This window comes from Manis pentadactyla, chromosome 2, assembly GCF_030020395.1.
Source record: "Manis pentadactyla isolate mManPen7 chromosome 2, mManPen7.hap1, whole genome shotgun sequence".
Classification (NCBI taxonomy): Eukaryota; Metazoa; Chordata; class Mammalia; order Pholidota; family Manidae; genus Manis; species Manis pentadactyla.
The window spans coordinates 205069586-205093336 of NC_080020.1; the positions used below are offsets into that span (position 1 = coordinate 205069586).

At 41.2% G+C, this 23751-nt stretch overlaps 2 protein-coding genes across 7 annotated transcripts in view; one reads left to right on the forward strand and one right to left on the reverse strand.

The window, feature by feature from the left end:
- The first annotated feature begins 1138 nt into the window (after positions 1-1138).
- SRSF7 (serine and arginine rich splicing factor 7) lies at positions 1139-13483 on the forward strand. Of its 6 annotated transcripts, none has more exons than XM_036931646.2 (8): positions 1139-1294; positions 2324-2504; positions 2781-2957; positions 3824-3898; positions 3988-4098; positions 5340-5393; positions 5932-5967; positions 12308-13483. In XM_036931646.2, the coding sequence occupies exons 1-8, from the start codon at positions 1267-1269 to the stop codon at positions 12315-12317; spliced, it is 672 nt and encodes a 223-aa protein (XP_036787541.1). In that variant the 5' UTR covers positions 1139-1266; the 3' UTR covers positions 12318-13483. The 6 variants fall into 6 exon arrangements, with proteins under 6 accessions (XP_036787541.1, XP_036787543.1, XP_036787538.1 ...); XM_036931648.2 differs by having other exon boundaries at positions 3988-4089; XM_036931643.2 differs by lacking the exon at positions 12308-13483 and adding an exon at positions 6602-6900.
- A 726-nt stretch (positions 13484-14209) lies between these two features.
- Positions 14210-23751, reverse strand: part of GALM (galactose mutarotase) — a 53496-nt gene continuing 43954 nt past the window's right edge. Inside the window, exons 5-7 of the mRNA XM_036931642.2 lie at positions 17679-17820; positions 16218-16392; positions 14210-15626 (exon numbers count right to left, since the gene is read on the reverse strand). Coding sequence (XP_036787537.1) covers positions 15549-15626; positions 16218-16392; positions 17679-17820 — 395 coding nt within the window. The 3' untranslated portion in view covers positions 14210-15548. The remainder of the gene's footprint in view (positions 15627-16217; positions 16393-17678; positions 17821-23751) is intronic.

The following is a 23751-nucleotide window of genomic DNA, read 5'->3' on the forward strand; positions in this document are numbered from 1 at the left end:
AGCTAAGCCTCCTGTCTCCTCTACTCAATATCCCACATCTATATGCATCAAGATAGAGCAGATGAGAAAGATAAAAATACAAATACCTAAGAATTTCCTCTTTTATGTGAAGCAATTCCAAATAGTATATTCCAAGTACTTATAATGTAATTTGTTGTTGTTGCTGGTAAAAAAGTTAAACTTGTATTTGTAGAGTTGGTGTTTGGCAAATAGGTTGTATAAAATCAAAACTGGATTTTAATGATTCTACCATAAAGAAAAGGTTTTCATTTATTTGAGTGGCTGAGCAGCAAGGCTGTTAAGAGGACTTAAATGGAAAGTCCCAGTTCTCAGGGTCTGAGTTATAGTGGATAAGATGGGTTACTACAATACAAGGCAGAAACCACTAGAAAGAAAGCACACATAAATTACTTTGCACTTCAAATGCAAACAATTTCATAACTGCCACTAGCTGGAATGCTTTAAGGATTTGGGATTTTTTTCATAATTTCAATATAACCGGAAAAAAGAACTCTCAATTCCTCTGTCTCCTAGACTACAAGAACTCGGACCGTGTTGGTGAAAATTGGTGGCTGGTTCTCCAGGGGCTGGAGAATCGGTGCAGGGCGGGCGGTCCCTGAGGAGTACCCCTTTTGAGGCCCACGGTGCAGATCACTACTCAGAATGGCGGGGTTCACGAAGTTCTTCCCCTGGCGAAACTCCCGATTACCTTTGATGAGCCCCCGAAATCAGTGAGTAGTTTGGGGCAGGTACCCAAGCAGAAAGAAAAGCCAAGACAGCTTGCAACATCAGCGGTTACATTTTACAACCTTTCATAAGGCCGGTGTAATGCACCTGCATTAAGATAACTACAGCTGCGATCTCTAGATTTGGTAGGGGGGAGGAAGAAGGGAAGGAAAATGAGAAGGGTAAAGGAAAAGTGGGAGGGAAGGGAAGGGCTACCACAGGGGAAAGGCTACCACAGGGGAAGGCCAAGGAGAGATAGTGGCGTTCCCATGGAAACGTATCCCTCCGCCATGATCGGGATCTCAGTTTCTTCAGTTCCTTCCGCGCCCCTTCTTGACTGTTTCCGCCCAGGTCCTTTGTGCCGCTCTGAACGTCGAGATGACGCATGCGCAAAGAAACCCAGCCGCCGCATATATAAACGCGAACCGAGGCTTTTCCTTGTAGTGTCGCCGGGACCGTTTGCGAGGCGGAGCTTCGGGCATTGTATTTTTCAATTCGTTGGTCCTGCGAGCTAGAAGATCAGCTCGCGGGCCAGTCATCATGTCGCGTTACGGGCGGTACGGAGGAGGTAAGCAGCTCGGGTCTAGTGAGGGCCTTTGTCGTGGATGTAGTGGGGACTACGAGGCCATGGGGTTGGCGTGGCAGTTGGGAGACGGTTATTCCCGCGTGCGTAATGGCGGCCTCGGCACACGCCACACGAAGCTGGAGGCAGCGGGGGCGGGGTATTGAAGGGAGGCGGTGGGTGGCGGGTATAGGTCTGTGCTGGGTTCCGTGGTAATTCTGGGGCATTTTCGTCTCCCGCCACAGCCCAGGGCAGCAGGGATCAGGGTTTTCCTGTTGCCTTTCTTGGAGCCGCCCGCCAGTCCCCCCCGCCCCCCCGCTCTCGGCTGCCATTTTGCGCACATTGGCGACCATGGTGGCGCATTTCCCTGGCGCTTTCCCGCCACTTTAGCCCGCAGGTCTGGTTGCTGCCGTGCTATTAAGGGTGAAGTTGAGATTGATCAAAAGTGTGACGGCTTCGAGCTGCGCATTCTCTTGTCAATCGGTCGAGTTGCGGAATGGGAATGCAGACGTGATATTTTCGTTTGGCGGCTGTTTTTTTTTCTCTTTTAGCTCTTTTGAGCGCGGTTTATGGCTCTGGGGCGGAGAGCTGGAATCTTGGGCGAACCTGCGCCTGGGGCAGTTGCCGCGGAGGACACAAGCCGGCACAGCCCTGCTCTCCCGGCCCGCCGCCTGCCAGGGCCCGCCTGCCGCCGACGCCGCCGGCCCGCGCGCGCCTGGGGCTGCCGGGACTCGGGGGTGGGGCCGCGGCGGGCCCCGCCCCAGCTCCGCCCCACGCCTCGGAATATCCTACCGCGCATCTGTGCTGGTGTTCTGGAGGCTTTTCCTCCTTCCTAGAATGTTAAGGCTTTGTCGTACACCAGGCTTTTCAGAAACTTGATGGGTTTTGCTGGTTTTGAAGACTAAATTCAGCCCTTGATAGAGCATTAAACATGCTTTGCACAGTCTTAAAGGATGGCCTGTTTTAAGGCAAATAATTCTTTAAAACAGTCAAATTGTGCATAATGTACGTTCTTTCATTTGCGTTTTTGAACAGAAACCAAGGTGTATGTTGGTAACCTGGGAACTGGTGCTGGCAAAGGAGAGTTAGAAAGGGCATTCAGTTATTATGGTCCCTTAAGAACTGTATGGATTGCAAGAAATCCTCCAGGATTTGCCTTTGTGGAATTTGAAGATCCTAGAGATGCAGAAGATGCAGTGCGAGGCCTGGATGGGAAGTAAGTAAGATGTGGGTTCTGAAACTTGGGTTCATTGGAATATTCTCTTAGGCCGGGTAGCTAACTAGGTGCTGAACTCAGATAGTATGGTCTGGAGGAGAGTGTAAATAGCTAATCACGAATTTATTAAGATGGGGAACAAAGTTGGAGGTGGGGGGAGCTTGTGAAGATAGCTTAAGTTGAGTGCAGAAGTGGTTGGAAAGCTCTAAAGCTAGAAGTCAAATGTATTTTTTCTTTCCACATTAGAATCTTGTCCCCCCCCCCTTTTTTTTGTAGGGTGATCTGTGGTTCCCGTGTAAGGGTTGAACTATCAACAGGCATGCCTCGGAGATCTCGTTTTGATAGACCACCTGCCCGACGTCCCTTTGATCCCAATGATAGATGCTATGAGTGTGGCGAAAAGGGACATTATGCTTATGATTGTCATCGCTATAGCCGCCGAAGAAGAAGCAGGTATTTACTTTAATGAAGGAATGGTTGGTATACTAGTTAATCAAGTAATTCTTTTATTAGCAAGGCAGAAACTAGTATTTTTCTATAAACTTGAATGTTAATTATACAGGTGTATTTTACAGTTTTTGTTTAATTAAACAAATGTTAATATATTAATAATCAACCTGGTCAAAACCTTTCAGGTTTCTTCGTTTGAGTCAGTCGCCTTGATTCAGAATGTCACGAGCCTTATGATATCATGCTGAGGCGCCTTGCAAATCCGACAATTAAGATCCTCCTAGACCTTGAGGTGATCAGCATAAGAGGCCAGATCCCCTCGAGTCATCTACACCTAGCTTCACCTTATTCTTTAAAGGGCAGAAAATTTGAGACGGTGATCGCCGTAACAGTAAATTTGGCTTACAATTGGGGCCCCCTCCGGTTTAGAAAGAGGAACACCAGATTGACCACATTCCCAACTAGAAAAATCTTCTTGCGTCAATCAAGCCTCACCTGGCTCATTTGGCTGTCAGTTTGATCGTCGTTAGATTGAAGAAAACATCTAGATGCAGCGATCGGCTATAGATACTTCTAGATCGTCTAGATCTGCTAGACCATGGGCCAAAGAGGGTCGACCTGCAAACTTGCAAGGTTTATTTTAAATACACATTACAGTGTTTTATATTATGTAATTCTAAGATGTAATTCAGCTTTTAACAAATCTTTTTTTAGGTAGTTAAAAAAAAAAAAAACTAATAGGCCCAGAGTTTATTTCCAAATGAGACACTAAATTTAAATAGTTTTGAGATTTGATTTCAGCAGAGGTACACAAACTCTAAAAACGAGTTATCATCTGACATTTTGTTTTTTTCTAACTTGAAAAATAGGTCACGGTCTAGATCACATTCAAGATCCAGAGGTAGGCGATACTCTCGCTCACGCAGCAGGAGCAGGGGGAGGAGGTGAGATACCTTGCTTATTAATTCAAGTTTTGATAAGTGATAACACTTTTCGAGATGGATTTAATATTAAACCTTGATGCAATTTTTAGGTCAAGATCAGCATCTCCTCGACGATCAAGATCTGTGTCTCTTCGTAGATCAAGATCAGCTTCACTCAGACGATCTAGGTCTGGTTCTATAAAAGGATCGAGGTATTTCCAGTATGTAACACTTTCTTTCCCTTTTTCGTATTTGGATTGTCACGTCTTAATGACAGCAGTGGAGTGTCTCAAAGACATAATGGGGATGCTTCAGAAGATACGTATTTGACACATAAAAGTTAAATTTGTACATGACCTGTAAATGGATATTAACCTAATCATACAGATGAAGGGAAAGCCCAAATGAAAATTTTAAGGGATGTTAGGCCATAGTAGAGGGTTGTTGAAAGCACAAATCCTTAAATCATTCCAGCTAAAAACTTTTCTGGAATCAGGATGTATCTATTCTGTAAGAATGTAATATTTCCTCTAAAAGGGGATAGTCATCTAATCCTTCATAAGGCCCATAAGAACTAGGAAGGGATTTAGAGTTAGAAGCAAGTTGAAATGGTTTCTTTTGTAATAGTGGGGTGAAATTGAGACAATGGGAGGTAGTTGAAGGTAGTAGTTGTGTTCGTGGAGGTGAATGTGGACTGTTCAGTCAGACACTGAAATTTAAAAATCAAACTTAGGAATCAGCCTTTTTTATTCCCTTTGTAGGCAGCCTTAAAAAGATGATAAAAATGGATAGCATTATAGAAAATATTTGGTTTAATACTACAAATGAGTCAATAGTAAGGAATGCTATTAGGAGTTCTTGCTATTTAAAGTCTTTAGATGGCAGCGATTCTAAAACTTGTCCATTTGTGAAAGCTCTGGACCCTAGATTAATGCATTTGATAGCAGAACCCCAAGATGTGTATGTCAGAGCCTAATTTGGTTGTGACAAATTGATGTTTCTGAGCCATGAAAACTTGTTAATGATCCAAGAATTAAATCCTTATAACTGGGTTGTAATTTTGTTCTCACTCAGCTTATCACTTGAAGTCTTAGGTCGGGGGTCTATGTGAGGTTGCTTTGATTCAAGATAAACTGCACCAGCCTTCTCAAATGAAAACCACATACTTTATTTCTCTTCAATAACTACACACTAATAAAAAATACTGCATTGTACATAAGTACAGGAACCATGACAACCCAGCTCATTGAGTATGATAGAAAAATAAATGAAGTGGTGTTTCCTTATTTTGATAAGAGAGCTTATTCCAAGTGTGATTTGTCCAGTCTTACACAGATAAAAGGCAAGAGTTGCAGCTTGCTTAGTTTTAGCTCCTCTGTTTCAGCTTACCTAATAAGGTGCTCAGCTAGTTATTTAAATAGTTACTCCTGTGGATTAATTGGTAAAATTTTTTAATATCTAGATCCCGGTCGAGGTCAAGATCAAGATCCAGGTCTATTTCCCGACCAAGAAGCAGGTAAGGTAAAAATACTTACTAATGCTCTTCTAGTTATATGGCACCAATATCCAAAGAGTTCAAAGTGTTTGGAATTGTTGAAATTTCCAGTGTTAACACTAAGCCTAGGTGTTAAATGGGAATACAGTCCCTAATTTATTTAATAAACCAAATTTTAGAACTTCTTTTATACATGGCCTATTCTGGCTGACTTCTGGACAAGGGAATGTCAAGCTATAGTGAGAAAGAAGTTTTGACTGGGGTTATATTAAGAGGCCCTTGTTAGAACTGATAGGCACATGGCGAAGTATTGTGAGATAACTGTGCTTAAAGCAGTGTAAAGGGTTGTGATGCAACAAATAAAGTAAATACATTTATTTTATGAAAAGCAGTTGTTGGAACATAGGCTTTTGTTAGCGAAAATCTGGTGGGCTGTTCACTATAACTACAGCCTGACATTTTAAGCTCAGGGCAATTTGGGGATTCATTTCATGGTATTGTAACTATAAAAGGGGTTGGTTAGTGCTCTTTCTTAATAGAATTTCTCATGTTTTGACAGCCGATCAAAGTCCAGATCTCCATCTCCAAAAAGAAGGTAAGCTGAATAATTTGTTGCCAAATCTGTCCAGTGTGGCCTCTGCAGAATTTGTTTGCATATTGCCTTCTTTGCAGGCTTTGAGCTCTTTGGAGAATTGGTGCTGTATATAAAAAATACTAGATAAAAAGTTTCTTAGATGATTGCTTTTCCTTCTTCAACATCAGCTTACATTTTGTTGGAAATATTTAGTCATAAAGTTGATTATTACATTAAGATGTGTTTAGCCTTTATGTACCTTTAATTGTGAAATTTCATGCTAAAAAATGTTTTTTCCACATAGGGATGATAAATAAAAAGAAAGTGTTGAAGTGGTGAAAAAAAATTTTTCAGGTTGAAATCTGGCAGCTTAATTATTATCTACCTAGTTGGTACTTAATGATCAAAAAAAACCACCCCCAATTCAAATAGTTCTCTTTAAATCTTTTAAGTGTAAGTTTGGCAAGGAGCCTATTAAAATAGTGAAATCTTAAGCAGGGACAAAAGAGTTGTATGTAGATCTCTGCAGTAGGAACTTAATTACCTTTGGCACCTTTGAATTTATTGAAACTTGTGTTTAGCCCTGACCTATTCACAGCAGAGTAAGTTTCAGTTAAACACTAATCAGTTCCAAACCTAATGTTTTTCTTTTTAGTCGTTCCCCATCAGGAAGTCCGCGAAGAAGTGCAAGTCCTGAAAGAGTGGACTGAAGTTCCCAAGTTCACCTTTTAGGGAAAAGTTATTTTGTTTACATTATTATAAGGGATTTGTGATGTCTGTTAAGTGTAACCTAGGAAGGGTATTTCAACCATCTAATCAAAACGGATCTGGATTATTTCTCTGTAAATTCACAGCAGTAAGATAATATAAATTTTTGTTGAATGTATTAACATCCTATGGTCTGAAAATGTGGGTTTTTATTTGGCACATTTAAATAAAATGTTTCTAACTAGATTTTCGGTTCGTGTTGACTGTTACCACTTCTCAGTTTGGTAAGCTACAGGAGTCATTCATACAGACCTTTCAGAGTTTGATGGTATTAAGTTTTGAACATCATTAACTGTAGTGTATACTTACACTCAGAAAATTCCTTTTTACCCTTAGAGCTTTGGGTAAGATAAGAACTAGAGTCCCCATTATTAGCATGAATCCATCATGAAGAAGAGTCCCTAAGTCTGTTGGGGTTGGCATTACTAAATATTAGGCTAAGGATCTCTGTCAGGCTAGCGGGACCACTGATTTGCTATAAATAAGCACAATAGGAACTAAGCAAAAGAACTTAAATGTGATATAAGTAGTTGGAATTGATGTTGGAGAAACTAGATTATTTTCTGAAGGCTAATTGAATATAGGTTTTCAAGTTATTAGATGGGTGGTGTCAAATTAGAACTCCCTGTTTAGAAAGTTCTACTTAATGTTCTTTTATTTTCAGCATTATACCAAAATTTTTGCATGCTTGAGAAAATTGTTGGAATTTGGGATAAAACATCTTCATGTAAACCAGCTTTGCAAAATTTTCCAGCCCATATACTCTCATATCCTTTAAAATGGATTGTCTTATTCTGAACAGAGATCTGTTAATTCCCAAGTTAGGTTTTCCAGTTCTCTACCACCATATACTTGTCTTATTTTGCCAGGCTGGTGCAAAGTAATTAAAGATGTCAAACAAATGTTGATGAGACTAAAGCAGTTTGTAAATTTAGAAACATCTCATGTAGATTTTTGGTAGCATCTGGTAGATCTTAGAATATTACAGCAAGTAGAATCTTTGTTCAGACTTAAAATATCTTAAGTATAGTAGGGCAGTTAATAGTTAATTTTGAATTTTTTGGTCAAGCATTTATGAGGTATTCTCTAGCATTGGTGCAAAAAAAATGCTGGTGGCACAAGTATCTGCCCTTGTCCATTTTCTTAAAGCTTTTCAACAGTTACTGGATAGCTTTGCATTTTGGAATTGTGGTCTGCCTAAATTTGTTTGGTGGTCTGAATGGTAAAACTAGTGTGTTGGAATTTGGATGTTTTGTGTTTGGAATTTTGACTGGCTGAATTACATTGTTGGTATAAAGCTGTGTGTGTAACTGGCAGGCTTATTTGTTGAACTTGGTCAGCTTTAATTCTGTATTATATAAAGATAAGCTTGATAATAAATGTGCAGAGACAAAGAATCCTGATACTCAGTTTTTGGAAGTGGGAGTTCTGAGCCAAGGGTAGGAGTATTAACATTAATCCTGTAGCCTTGGGGTAGGTTACCAGCAGTGTCCTAAAAATTCCTTATGAAAGGATAAAAAGGATATGGAGGGGTGGGAAAATGGTTTTAGGAAACAAGCACAGAAAGTTCTACCCTTCCAGGAAAGGGAATATTGGGTATGTGGGCAGATATCTTTCATACCCTTGACTGCAACTCTACCCGTGATTAGTGTATGTCTTAAAATGATAACTTTGATAAAGTGCATTTTTGTATTTTCAAGAGGTTGGGACTGCTAAATTGACTTAACTTGGAAAGTGTCCAGACTAATTACTAATTTTAAACACATCAGACCCTGAGTGCTTTTGGACATAAAACATTCTCTTGGCCCTTACCTAGGTATAGAGAGGTAAGTAATGCATACCCTTGACTTCAGAGTGGTAGTTGTCCTTCGGGCTTTGAGCTAAGTATCAGGTGCAGATAATCCTACCATCTTTACTGGGTCTCTTCCCAAGGACAAAGAAAATCAGAGGGGGTCTTGAAATGCTATCAAACTAAGACTTAGGTTAAGTGAATGGTGGTATAGGATTGTGAGTCTCACTTCTGTGTATCCTGTCTTGAAGTCTGATGGAGCGTGATGATGTCCAAGATACTAAGTTAATACAAATGAGAAGCGCTGAACCAGCCAAGTCGGTTGTTTGAGTGAAGGGTACTAGCAAAGAATTCATGAGCTCTGACTCCTAGCAACTTGCTTAAGGACCTTTGGAAGGGAGAGCTATGTAACCTACAAGATGAATATGTATGTGATTGTACAGCTTAAAAGGCATGAAGCAAAGGCCTAGGTAACCAGAAATAATAGGTGTAGGGGCTTGGAGTATTCGGAGGCTGATGAGAATTAGTGAACAAGAAATGGGAAGATGCCTAGGTTTACAGATAATTGAATCAGCGTGATAGTTCTGGATATAACAGCTTTAGTACTATCTTAAATGAAGGGGAAAAAAGCACCAGTAGGCAGTTTCAAAGCCTGATAGTTATTTTCACACCTTACGCAGTCCTCATAACCATTCTAATAAAAATGTCGAAGGACTTAAGTCACTTAATCCCCACAATAACTGTTATTCCCATCTCACAGAACAAGAAACAAGCTTAGGTTTATTTAATGCTGTACCATCAACCTGGTAGGAAGTAGGAAAAGCTTGAATCCTACCTGCCCTTGTTTTATTAAAAGTACTTTCCTGAGCCTTTAAAACAGCCATGTGGAAAAGTCAGAAGATGTAAGACCAGAATGTACAATCCATGGTCCTACCTGTTGTAGATAATACCATAGTTAATAACTTGGCTGTTTCTAGACTTAACGGGAAAAATATGCTAGTTAAGAGGAATAATTCTGGAGCATGTGGAATACAGTAGCCCGTTACAGTTAGGCCCTCAAGACTGTTTCTCAAATCTAGTAGCTTTCCTCTTCTCACTGACCTCATCTCCTCCATTTCAGTTTCTGACTTGGTAATAAAAAAAAGGTATATACACAGTGAGAAGGCTCTCTACCTCTGACTCAGCTTCTCCGTTACCTCCCAAAAGTCAACCAGTATTAGTTGTGCAGCCTGAGGAGATACACATGGGGATTTTCTCCTTTTGACACAAAAAATGCACTTTTATCATTTAATAACTTGGGGTTTTTTCGTGTAAGTAAAAACGGTACTTTAAAAAAAAAAAGTTTCATACTGTTTAGTTGCCTGGAAGTTGCATAGTTTATCAAGTTTTTGTGCCCCTTGAACGTGCCATGTACTGCTAAGCTTGGAATACAAAAGTGAGTAAAATATATTCATAGAGCTTAAGACAAATACCAGGTGAGTAGTAACTTATGTGGAGATGAATGAGGCAGGGTCAGAAGGACAGGGAGCTGGTTGCTGTTGCATAAAAGGTGGACTGAGGAGACCTCTGATGGTGAAAGGAACAAGCGAGGGGGGGAGCTTTATCAACTTGAGGGGAAAGAGTTCCAGGCAGAGGGCCTAGTGAGTATGAAGGTCCTAAAGTGGTTTGAGTTGTTGGGTAAGGAGGACAATTTGAAGTGAACAGAGAGGAGAGTGGGTAGAGATGGCATAGGGAGGGAGGGAGATGTAGCATATAGATAGATCATAACAGGGCCTTGTGTGTCTTGGAAAGGGTTTGCTTTTTTCCCTGGAGAGTTTTTGAACAGTAATAGGAATTCAATCAGTTCCCTATTAATGGAGAGGAGGGTTTGTAATGTAACTATTAAGTGCTACAGTGAATAACCTTGTGCAATACATTGCCTATGTGACCCTGCATATCTAGGATAACACCTAGAAGTTGAGTTGCGGGGTCAAAGGGTATGTTCATTTATATTTTTGCTAGGTATGGTTAGTTTGCCCTGGTAGCAATGTATAGAAGTTCTTTTTCCCCTATTGAAGTTCCTTTCATTGCCTGCATGGTACACATGGTGTAAACCCACATGGTTTGCAAGGACGTTAGGAAGACATACTTTTGGTCTGGGAAGATTGTTTCACTATCTCATTCTTGAAGTACTTCATGAAGCTAGGAAGCAAATTCTAGCTGACCACATTTAGGCACTTAATATTGGTGAATGTTACAGAACAATAAATAATGGGGAAAGCTTTTACGCTAGGGCAATGGTTCTTGTCCCTAGTTAAATACCAGGCTCATGGGGAGTTTTATAAACATTCTAATGACACCAGAATTGCTCAGGGTAAAGCCTTGGCATTAATCGTCTAAAAATCTCCCCAGATGATTTTAATATAAAACCAGAATTAAAAACTAGGAGCTTGTGTTAGCCAGCTCCTAGTTCAGTCTCTCCTATTGAACAGACTGGCTTGGTTTGATTGCTGTCACAGCTCTAACCAAATGACCCTATGCTGGAATGGAACTTCAGAAGGCAAAGACTGCATTTTGGCTCATCTTAGTACCAGCAGAGGTCACTGTGCTCAGAGAAATAGTCATCTGAAAAAAGTTAGCGTTCTGTTCAGGAAATTTGAAGCAGTATCACAAGAACTCTTGGGTTATGCCTAATGCTAAGGCAACTTCAGGCATGACCTTTGGTCACAATTATGTTTCAAGGCATCTAAGGTGCATTAGGTGCATACATTTGTAATTGTTACATCTTCCAGATGTGTTGATGCTTTTATTAATGTCTTTTGTGTCTACTGGTATTTCTTAGTGTCTTATTTTGTCTGATATTAATATATAGTTAGTTGCTAGATCTTGCTTTTTGATTCAGTCTGACATACTCTGCCTTTTGGGGTGCTTAAACCATCTATAGTTAATGAAGTTACTGATACAGTTCTATTTGCAATTTCCATTTCGCAGTATCTTTTTTTACTTTCTTCCTTTTACTGCCTTCTTTTGTATTAGATATTTCTCAGTGCTATCATTTTAATTCCTCCTGAACTAAAATCAGTGATATGCTTACCTGTGAAGGATCAGAACTCAGAACAGTACAGCACTAGTCTGGTTGTGGGAAGGGGCGGGCATGGTAAAGAAAGCATGGACTCCGGGGTCCTGGAGACTTATTGTTGGAGGGGGTGGAAGGGTGTTGCATTTTAATGCATTTTCAACAAGGCTTTAATAATTGTGTAGTAATAACGGGGTTTTTCATATTGAGTACTGTTTTCGTCTCCTCACATGAACTAAAAGTGTCCAGTTAATAGGTTGTAAAGTTTTGTTTCTTGCTGAGAGAGACCTTCAGTGACTTAATGATAAAATACCATAATTATGCTCAGATGTCACACTTTGCATGTGATTTAACTATGTTAGAAGGTCTCTTCTCAAGCAAAGTTCTATGTGTGCATTTCATGAAAAAGGATAGACCAATTGCTGCCACAAAAGATCAATTTCTCTATAAAATGAGTTTCATGAGGTTTATGGCTTGACAATCAAATTTAGCTTTTTTATTTTCTTAAATAAGAGCAAAAAAATAAAATTCCAATAATTTGTTTTAGCTGTCCTAAAGGTGAATATTGTCACTTTGGGCTACTTTAGACTGGGCTTGTTACAAAAACAGCTCTTTTTTTTAGAGCAGAGGAAAGCAGAGTACTTGGGTGATAAATGTATTCTCAAGCCTAGAGGCCATTAAAACTGAGGACTAATTTGTAGTTAGGTTTCCTTGTGAATAAGAAAATATTCTTTTTCTTTCTTCTCCAGGGTTTCCTAAATGATTTCTGGCACCTAGAATATTACAACCCTGCGTCGAGCAATTAATTTAATCAAACTGGTAGAAGGGTTGCACTCAGCTTCATTTCACCTCTGAAGCCCCTTGGCTAATGTATATATTGGTAACTTTAGAGTGGAGAAACCTGGCAAACAGCCTTACTCAGGTCAACAAAGGTAACCTCAACAGTGAGAGGACACACCGAGAAGGTGCATCACCTGAGGGGCTGCAGTGTGAAGAGCACAGCATCATTTCAGTGATATTCCTGCTAAAAATGTGTGGCACGAACCTGATCAGGAGGAAACACCAGACATATCCCAATGGAGGGACATTGTGTAAAATAACTTCCCTGCAATCCTCAAAAATATTAAGGTCATAAAGGTCAAGAGAGGAATGAGGAATTATGTTGGATTGAAGGAAACTGAAGAAACTAAGTTCAATTTGTGCTCCTGGTTTGGACCCTTTTGCTAGGACATTACTGAGCCAGGTGAAATTTAATGGGATCTCTGAGTGAAAGGTATACGGGAATTTTTTGTACTGCTCTTGCAACTTTTCTATGAGTTTGAAATCATTTAAACAAACCAAAAAAACGCTCCCAACCCCCATTTTGCTGACTTAATTTTTTAACTGCAAAAGGAAGATACTGTCTTTGGCAATTTAAACAATATCAATAAAGTAAAAAGTCCTCACTTCCCTTCCAGAGCAAAAAAATAAAAATTTTTTTTTATTCCAGATTCTATTTCTCAGAGGAAACCATTGTTAATAATTTGATCTACCCTTATAAACTTTACAAATATACATATATTTTTGTTTTGTTTTACAAACACAGAATACTGTATGGATTCTTTGACCCCATCCTTTTGAATGACCGTGTAGTATTCCATCATGTGGATGATCATTTCTACATTTCTGTGTTCATGGTATTAGGTTGTGTTCAATTTTTTGTTATTACCAGTTATACCAGTTAGATTGCAATCAACACCCTTGTCTGAATGTTTGTCTTCACACATTTGTCCTAGTATTTCAATTGAACAGATTTCCAGAAGTGGAATTGCTAGATCATGAGTTTTAAAAGTTTGCCAATAGATTGTGTAAAATTTCCCTCCGAAAAAGCTGTATTAATCTAATTGCTACGAATGGTGACTGAGTAAAAATTCTGCATTTACCAACACTGTATATTATGAATTTTAGATTTTTCCCTCTGCGAAAGAAAAAACTGGGAATTTTTTTTTGGAGTGTAGGGCCAGTAGAATGCTAGTTGAAGGGCTTGTGTTCAAAACGTGCCACTTCCTAGCACTGTTAAGTTGCTCCAGCCAGTGACCTCTCATTTTTAATGATTTTGTCATAGGTTGTAGAGTGAGATGAAATCATTGATTCAGACACACTTAACAGCTATCGTAATACAATAAGAATGAGCCAGTTGTCCAGAGGGTCCTAGAAGAAGGCTGTGTGATAGAAGTACAAACTGTTCAGGGCTCCAGCAGTAATCTAGTCAGACCTCAACTGCCTGCTCAAACCCAGCAGAGAAGGGAAACAAGACCACAGCTCCAGGCTCCCAGCGTGTGGTGCTCTGTGCTCTGGCCTGCTTGAGCATTTGCTGTCCACCCTTTTAGGCCCTTCAGTACAGCCACAGGGAGGGCCTGAGGGAAAAGAACTAGACTTGTGGCTAGCTTTAGTTCTAGTCCTGCAGGACATACTCTTCCAGAAAATTAAAGTCTAAATCCTTTGCCTTATAGGCAAGAAAACAGGCCAAGTGAAATTAGATCGCCCATGCAGTGGCGAAGAGCCAAGTCAGTGCTTAGGGCCCCCCAACTCCATCAGGGTGCGATTCTACATCTAATTAGTCCTATCAGTCTTGTCACCCTCAGAGACTTGTATCCCTGAGGGAATGTACTACATATGAGGTGTTATCTTCTGAATCCCTTAAAAAGACCCAGCAGAGAACTACACAAAAGGTACTCAAAATATGTGCTAAAATGAATTTCAAAAATAAACACTCTGGTTTATTGTTGCTAAAAGGAAGCACAATAGGCTGCCAGGTAGCTTTCCTCTAGCAAGACGCTGGGCCTCACCAAAGAATCCAGGACATGCCATATACTTGGTCCATTTCCCAAAGGTCCATACCTGATAGATTTAAAGAACAGTGAAGAAACTGGAATCCTCTTAAGGTGCAGACTGGATTTATTTCAACTGATTGCTAGTGTGTAGCAGTGTAAGATACATTTCTATAAAAACCACCAACCCAAACCCATCACCAATGATTCAGTTGTTCAGAAGGGGGAGCCCCAGCTTCATCTCCATAATAACATCTGCTCCAGGTTGAATGTGCAATCTTCAGGTAGGCCCTCTCCTTGCACTGACAGCTCCATCTCCAGTGGCTTCCTTTCTTCCCACCCTTGCCTGGGCTGGGCTTTCTCAGTTAACCCCTAACCCCAAAGGCAGAGAATCAAATACAGATTTCTGGATATTTTGGTCTTGCACTTTTAAGTCACGCCACCTTGAAGGCTCAGAAACAGTTAAACTCTGACTGATGCTTCTTATAAAAATAAGTCTGGGAAGAAAGTCTGGCTCTAATGGTGTAAGGGTCAGACATCTCTGCCCGTTAGTGACCCTAGGAATGCTCTGGTAGATGGAAGTGGAAGAAGTGGATTTGAATTCACATGACCTGACCTTAAGTCCTGGCTAAAATTTTTCCTAGCTGTGCCTTGAGATGAGTCATTTGCTTTCTCCAAGCCTTGGTTCCCTTGCTTCTCAGTCGTCCACTGCCTTACCAGGCAGAGAGGCCTATCTGCCGGATGTTGGATGAGCTAATGTGACTTGAAAACTCCAAAAAGTGCTGCACAAGGGCAAGGGGGTTTCAGGTAGAGGAGGAGGAAAAGGAAAGAGGATCAAAGAAAGGAAGGGTGAAAAGTAGAAAAGAAAGAGGTAGAGGGTTGGAGCCAACGTAGCCTAAAGGTCCTGGGTACCACTTCAGGGCTCATCAGGGCTTAGATAAGCCTTGGTGCGTGGGCCCCCTCGACCACAGAAAGAGCTGGTCAGTAGACCTTGCTTGGGGCCTGCCATTGGAAAAGGAAATCAGTATTCAGACTAATTATCATGACAGCTACTATTTGTATGATTTTGATTCACAGGATCACTTCCAAAGCCTCTAAAATCTTCATCTCTCTGCACAGGAGACCGGCTGCTGAAGGGCTCCCAGCCTGGTCCTGGGGTAGGTCATGTCTTTACACTTCCTTAAGCCACAGAAAACTTGAACCAAGTGGTGTGATCATACTCCTCACCAGGCCTCAGCAGCACAGGAGGGAAGTGGGGCTGTGAGGGGGAAAACAATACAGGTTACACTTTGCCGGCCTGGGCTGCATCGGAAACCACTGGGGATGGCTTCTGGTCTTGTCTCTAGGCCAGCTCTGGGAACCAGCTGCCAGTGTGAGAAGGTTCGTTATTGATTTGCAGTGAGAGAGAACTTGAGCCAAATGCAAATGAACATCACTGAGCATGCTTTGTGGAGCAAGACTTTCCTGCCGAAGGAAGCAGTGTGTTGGTTTACATTCTGGTGTAAACTGCAAGCGTCCTATCATAGGCTGGCACTTTGAAGAACAATAGGCAGTAGTTAAAAAACAAAGTTACAAGGAGAAGATACGAGGATCATCTTTGAAGTGTGGTTGCAGAAAATGAGTGGCTATTGATAAGGAGAAACAAACTGAATAAAGGCTGCAAAGGTACAAAAAAATTAATATTTTTAAACATGTAAATGCCATGTTAGTCACCTGGCTAAGGGTTTCCTGTATTTATCATGACTTTGAGAAGACTTGGGAATCATACAGACCTGGCTTGAGTGTCATGACCTGTCACATAGGGTGACTGCGTGCACTATCCCTCTGACTAGCCAGCTGGTGACTTTACCTGATTGACAGCATCAGGCCAGTTCTGGGTCTCGAGGCAGAAACCAGAGTGCTTGGGATAAACTGATCCACTCTTGCCCTTCAGTGTGCCATCCAGGAAGTTGCCCGTGTAAAACTGGACCCCAGGCTGGGTGGTGTACACTTCCAGTATCCGCCCGCTTCCAGCATGATAGACCCTGGGGATAAAGCCAAACCACATAATGGTACAGGACAGAAAAGCAGGCAGGGACAGGTAGAAGCTGGGAAGCAACTTTGAGACAGGCATCAGACACAATCCCCAGCCACAAAGCAGGGACAAGATAGATGGAGGAGACAAAGAGCATGATGGGAAATTCTTGCAGCCTCATAGGTGAGGAAAGAGGAGGGGTTTCAAGGATCCTTGATAGCAACTTCACTCTGATTGTGGCTTCTCTGAGGAAGGGCAAAATGGGAAACAACCAGCTATGTCTTTTGAGAGAGGAGACGCTTTTCTAAATTGAATTGCCTCTCCGTGGGGCTAGAGCAGGCTGCGTTCCTTCTAGAACAGACGTGCCGTGGTTTCTGCTAGATTCACTGTGTCCTTTATTTAAACCAGGCCTCCACAGAGGAGAGAGGACCTACCTGGCCCTGTATGTAGTGTCAAAGGATTACAGAAGAAAGCTACAGAAAGGCCTGGTCTTACAGTCTTACCAGGAGTTAGAACTACCCTGACAGTGTGTAGTTAACCAAGAGGTGAGGAAAAGCTGTTTGGGAAGAGGAGGACTGAGCGGGGGAGAGAAGGCAGGAGGGGGAGTGGCGGGGAGAGGAATGTGAATCTGCACAGAAGAAAAGCGTCTCGCGCTGGAGGAACACAGCTGGGGTCTTGGTCCTGGGGCTCTGAGGCAGAGCAGGCTTTCCAAGTTCTGTGTCTGTGAGGGTTTGAGTCATTTTCTCTGCTTTCAGAGAAACCTACTCATTCTACAAACATTATTTGGTAGTGTCAAGCATGGTATTATGTGTTAGGGTAGAAGGAGCGATGCGCAAAGATGAGATGGCTTGAAGAACTTGGAATTAGGCAGGAGAGAGAGTGCATGCAAATGCCCATCACACAAGGCTGGAGCTAGCAAGTGCTGTCTGAGAAGCACATCCTGCTCTGCATGCCAGTAAGCAGGGAAAGGTCACAAAGCAGGAAGGTACAAAGGGCTCTGGGAACTCAAGGCCAGCAGAGGTGACTTCAGTCAGGAGGAATTAGGGCTTCTCACAAGAACAGGCAGAGAAGGGCAGGAAGGGAGCCAAGAGAGACAGGATGCCAGGTAGGAATATAGGCATGATGGCATGACGGGAGGGTAAAAACATCTGTGGAACAGGAGGTTTAGAAAGACATGGGATGTGGTACTTAGTTCCCATAGCATAGTGATGGTATTGCTATGGCCAAAGGAAAAGCTCTTCAGATGAGAGTTGATGTCTGTTCATCCCCACAGAAGCAGTAACTGAATTACCTTACCGTGCACAAAATCGCTTGTCTTTAGATTCCTTCAGACAGAAATTATGGTCAAAGCCATTGATGTGGAATTCCTGCAGGTGTTTTCCGAGCTCCACTGGCTTCCTTAGGTCAAATGCAGTTCCTTGCACTGGAGCAACTTCTCCTGATAGGAAAAGGCATGAAAAAGGATGATAAATGCCAAATCAAATCTTTCTGTACAGCAACCTACAGATCTGCTGCTGCTTCCCTCTCAGTCTTCATTTCGATTTGGAAAGGAGATGGGAAACCAGATCCTAAAAAGGAGAATGAACAATTGAATTTCCTTAATTGTGAGATGCTGTTGACTGCAAGAGGCAGTAGCTATAACATTCAGAATCGTTCAAATGTGAAAAAAATACAAAAATACAAAAATTTGCATTAAGGGCTATGTTGGCTAAAGGGCAATGGGTGTCCTAACCACGAGTCAGTCACTTGCTGCTTCGCTGCAGTATTCCAGGCCTCCTAACCAAGCATTAGCACCTGGCAGTGGCTAACCAGACACTAAAAATGTTCCCAGGACTAGTGATTTTTGAATTGTTTTGGGCCATTATTAGCTAAAGGGATGTTGGCAACCACCCTTACCCAATTGCTTCTCTGATCAGCCTGTAGACACACTCCAGAGGGGATTTTAATAGTGACAGTGGGGCAAATAAACTAACTGGGACAGTCCAGGTGCAAACTGGGATGTATGGCCACTTTACTATTTGCCAATTTTAGATTCACCCCTTTGAATGAAAGCTCTGTGTTTGGAGAAGTGATTCCTGGAGGACTGACCATTGGCAAGCGCTGCCTCCTCCTCGTGTGTAAGCCAGGTTCCTCAAGCTCCAAGAGAAGTGTATTTGCTCTTATCAAGGTGGGACATCCTGATGCCTACTCACAATGATGTGGGTGGACGGTCTGTCCTGAGGGAGGACACTGCAGTGTGAAGACTGCCAGCTCCTAAAGGGTGAAGCGCACAACCACTGCCCCATCAAGAATGTCCTTTCAGGTGTTATGGAACTCGAGGCTCTTAACACCAGAAGTGTTCTTGGAGCTCATCTGGTCCAAACTGCTCAAGTAATAAATGAGGAAATTGAGATCCACATGACTTGATACCATCAAACAACAACCTATGACACAGATACTGTATTTCATCAATTAAGACACTTGTATTCACATTGTAAAAATCTCTGAACCCTAATTCAACACCACAAAATCTGTGGGATGCAGCCAAGGCAGTGCTAAGAGGAAAGTATATTGCAATACAGGCCTACCTCAGGAAAGAAGAACAATCCCATATAAGCAGTCTAAACCCACAATTAATGAAACTAGAAGAAAACAACAAATGAGGCCCAAAGTCAGTAGAAGGAGGGACATAATAAAGATTAGAGCAGAAATAAATAAAATCGAGAAGAATAAAACAATAGAAAGAATCAATGAAAACAAGAGCTGATTCTTTGAGAAAATAAACAAAATAGATAAACCCCTAGCCAGACTTATCAAGAAAAAAAGAGAGTCTACACACATAAACAGAATCAGAAATGAGAAAGGAAAAATCACTATGGACACCACCAAAATACAAAGAATTACTAGGGAATACTATGAAAAATTATATGCTAACAAACTGGATAACCTAGAAGAAATGGACAACTTTCTAGAAAAATACAACCTTCCAAGGCTGACCAAGGAAGAAACAGAAAATCTGAGCAGACCAATTACCAGCAATGAAATTGACCTGGTAATCAAAAAAAATACTGAAGAAAACTCCTGGACCAGATGGCTTCACTGCTGAATTTTATCAAACATTTAGTGAAGACATAATACCCATTCTCCTTTAAGTTTTCCAAAAAATAGAAGAGGAGGGAATACTTCCAAACTCATTCTCTGATGCCAGCATCACTCTAATACCAAAACCATGCAAAGATACCACAAAAAAAGAAAATTACAGACCAATATCCCTGATGAACATAGATGCAAAAATACTCAACAAAATATTAGCAAACCAAATTCAACTAATACATCAAAAAGATCATCCATCATGATCAAGTAGGATTTATTCCAGGGACGCAAGGATGGTACAACATTCGAAAACCCATCAACATCATCCACCACATCAACAAAAAGAAGGACAAAAACCATATGATCATCTCCATAGGTGCTGAAAAAGTATTTGACAAAATTTAACATCCATTCATGATAAAAACTCAACAAAATGGGTATAGAGGGCAAGTACCTCAACATAATAAAGGCCATATATGACAAACCCACAGCCAACATTATACTTAACAGCAAGAAGTTGAAAGCTTTTCCTTTAAGATCAGGAACAAGACAAGGATGCCCACTTTCTCCACTTCTATTCAACATAGTACTGGAGGTTCCAGCCACAGCAATCAGAAAACACAAAGAAATAAAAGGCATCCAGATTGGCAAGGAAGAAGTTAAACTGTCCCTGTTTGCAGATGACATGATATTGTACATAAAAAACCCTTAAGAATCCACTCCCAAACTGCTAGATCTAATATCTGAATTCAGCAAAGTTGCAGGATACTAAATTAATACACAGAAATCTGTGGTATTCCTACACACTAACAGTGAACTAGCAGAGAGAGAAATCAGGAAAACAATTCCATTCACATTGCATCAAAAAGAATAAAATACCTAGGAATAAACCTAACCAAGGAAGTGAAAGACCTATACTCTGAAAACTACAAGACACTCATGAGAGAAATTAAAGAAGATACCAATAAATGGAAACACATTCTGTGCTCATGGATAGGAAGAATTAATATTGTCAAAATAGCCATCCTGCCTAAAGCAACCTATAGATTCAATACAATTCCTATCAAAATATGAACAGTGTTATTCAACGAACTAGAGAAAATCATCCTAAAATTCATATGGAACCACAAAGGACCCCGAATAGCCAAAGCAATCCTGAAAAGGAAGGATAAAGCAGGGGGAATTACGCTCCCCAACTTCAAGCTCTACTACAAAGCCACAGTAATCAAGACAATTTTGTACTGGCACAAGAACAGACCCATAGACCAATGGAACAGACTAGAGAGCCCTGATATAAACCCAACCATATATGATCAATTAATATATGATAAAGGAGTCATGGACATACAATGGGGAAATGACAGCCTCTTCAACAGCTGGTGTTGGGAAAACTGGACAGCTACATGCAAGAGAATGAAACTGGATTATTGTTTAACCCCATACACAAAAGTAAACGTGAAATGGATTAAACACTTGGATGTAAGTCATGAAACCATAAAACTCTTAGAAGACAACATAGGCAAACATCTCCTGAATATTAGCATGAACAACTTCTTCCTGAACCCATCTCCTCGAGAAAGAGAAACAAAAGCAAAAATGAACTCATGGGACTACATCAAACTAAAAAGTTTCTGTATGGCAAAGGACATCATCAACAGAACAAAAAGGCATCCTACAGTATGGGAGAATATACTTGTAAATGACATATCCGACAAGGTGTTAACATCCAAAATATATAAAGAACTTACATGCCTCAACACCCAAAAAGCAAATCATCCGATTAGCAAATGGGCAGAGGATATGAAGAGACAGTTCTCCAAAGAAGAAATTCAGATGGCCAACAGACAGATGAAAAGATGCTCCACATTGCTAATCATCAGGGAAATGCAAATTAAAACCACAATGAGATATCACCTCACACCAGTAAGGATGGCCAACATCGAAAAGACTAAGAACAACAAATGCTGGCGAGGATGTGGAGAAAGGGGAACCCTCCTACACTGCTGGTGGGAATGTAAGCTAGTTCAACCATTGTGGAAAGCAATATGGAGGTTCCTCAAAAAACTAAAAATAGAAATACCATTTGACCTGGGAATCCCACTCCTTGGAATTTACCCAAAGAATACAACTTCTCAGATTCAAAAAGACATATGCACCCCTATGTTTATCACAGCCCTTTTACAATAGCCAAGATATGGAAGCAACCTGTGTCCATCAGTAGATGAATGGATAGAGAAGATGTGGTACATATACACAATGGAATACTATTCAGCCATAAGAAAGAAACAAATCCTACCATTTGCAACAACATGGATGGAGCTAGAGGACATTATGCTCATTGAAATAAGCCAGGTGGAGAAAGACAAATGCCAAACGCTTTCCCTCATTTGTGGAGTATAACAATGAAGCAAAACAAAACTGAAGGAACAAAATAGCAGCAGACTCAGAGACTCCAAGAAGGGACTAGTGGTTACCAAAGGTGGGGGGTGTGGGAGGGCAGGTGGGGAGGGAGGGAGAAGGGGATTGAGGGGTATTATGCTTAGTACACATGGTGTGGGGGATCACGGGGAGAACAGTGTAGCACAGAAAAGGCACATAGTGGATATCTGGCACCTTGCAGCACTGATGGACAGTGACTGCATTGGGATATGGGTGGGGACTTGATATTATGGGTAACTGTAGTAACCACGTTGTTTTTTCATGTGAAACCTTCATAAGAGTGTATATCAATCATACCTTAATAAAAAATAAAAATCTCTGAACCCATTTCATGGTTTGCCTGGCAGAGGTTTTTCTTCTTCTTGGTACGTAAAATAATGGTGAGTTTTACAACTGATGATATCTTAGAGTTGATAAAATATGTGAAAATAGTTGGCCGCACCCTCTGCTCTACTAAAACCACTGAACAAATACTAGGACTTTGAGGGTAAAAAAGAGGAATCAGGATTGTTTTGTGAGTCAACTGGAGATCCAAGAGAAAGAGAATTTCTCAACAGAGAGTCCTCTGGATGTGTTTGCCAAAAGGTTGTAATATGTGTTTTACATTCTTCTGAAAATAATGCCATTTTGCTTTACCATCTTTCATTCTCTTCCTAACTTTCAGGTATGTTCTTCCCTAGAGGCTAGGCCAAGCTATTTCAAACGGGGTACACAAATACTCCAAACTGAGCTCAGGTAAGAAAGCCTGGTAACATGAGGAAGACTGGAGAGAAAACCTACTTTCTAGCACCATGCCTCCCACCCCGTTGGCACAGTCTTGGAATGTGGCAGAGCCAGAGCAACAGATTGCGAGCCATTCACTCAGTCACTTTCTTGCTTGATCAACATTTATTAAACACCTACTATATGCGAGGCATTCTGATGCACAGGGATACTACAGAGATGAATGAGACATGGGACCTGCCTTTTTAAGCTACTTGCAGTCTGGAGGAGGGAACAGATATGTAAGAGCATAATCACAGAATGTGAAGGGTGCTGCAGGAGAGGCACAGCTATTAGGAAGAAGATGGGCAGTGTGACGGTACTGGCCTAGACACAGCAGACTGGGGAGAGTGCATCAATGAAATCAGAGTGATTGAGTTGAGGCTTGAGGTGAGTGAGATCATGTTAGGCTGAGTGGGTGAGAAACGTTGGAGAATATTTGATGTGGAGGAGACAGCTGAGTACAAGGTGATAGGGTTTGTGTATAATAGGGCAGAATGCCTCAGATGAGGAAAAAGAGATTAAATAAAGTTAGATTATGGAATCACTTCTCTGAGCCTGGGTTTTTATGTCAGCACAATGAAGAAGTTGGACTAAATCGCTGACTTTCAACCCACAACCTCTTCTAGCAGAATTCTTTTATCTCAGAGGGAATCTCAACTGGACCAGAGTCCTGTGTCTACTGCTCAACCATGGGAATTTGGGAAGCACACAAAAGAATCCTTCTTTTATCAGAGTCAGCTTTAGGTGAAATTAAATAACATTCTTTTTGAAAACATCCTTTAAAAGCAACAGACACATACATACATACTGCATACACACACATGCACACACACTATATAAAATAAATATATATAAAAGCTAGAGTGAAGCCAGGACAGGCTCTGAGCAGCTCAGTTCGAAAACCTTAGTAACAGATGATAGCAGAGGTGCACCCCCCACTCATTAAAATATGGCCCCTCTAAGAGTGAGTAGCCCCCCAGTCATAGGATCGTAGGATCTTGCTCCAGAGAATCCAGGTCCCCCTGCAGCAGGCCAGAGCAGTCTGGCCATTCTTTCTTGAGGGGGAAAGTGGATAGGGACTGTTTCAGAGCCT

Coding starts and splice junctions, on each gene's coding strand:
- SRSF7 (XM_036931643.2), top strand. CDS start 1,267: ATGTCGCGTTACGGGCGGTACGGAGGAG. Junction 3,899..3,987: donor AGCAGGAGCAGGGGGAGGAG/GTGAGATACCTT, acceptor TGCAATTTTTAG/GTCAAGATCAGCATCTCCTC. Junction 5,394..5,931: donor ATTTCCCGACCAAGAAGCAG/GTAAGGTAAAAA, acceptor ATGTTTTGACAG/CCGATCAAAGTCCAGATCTC.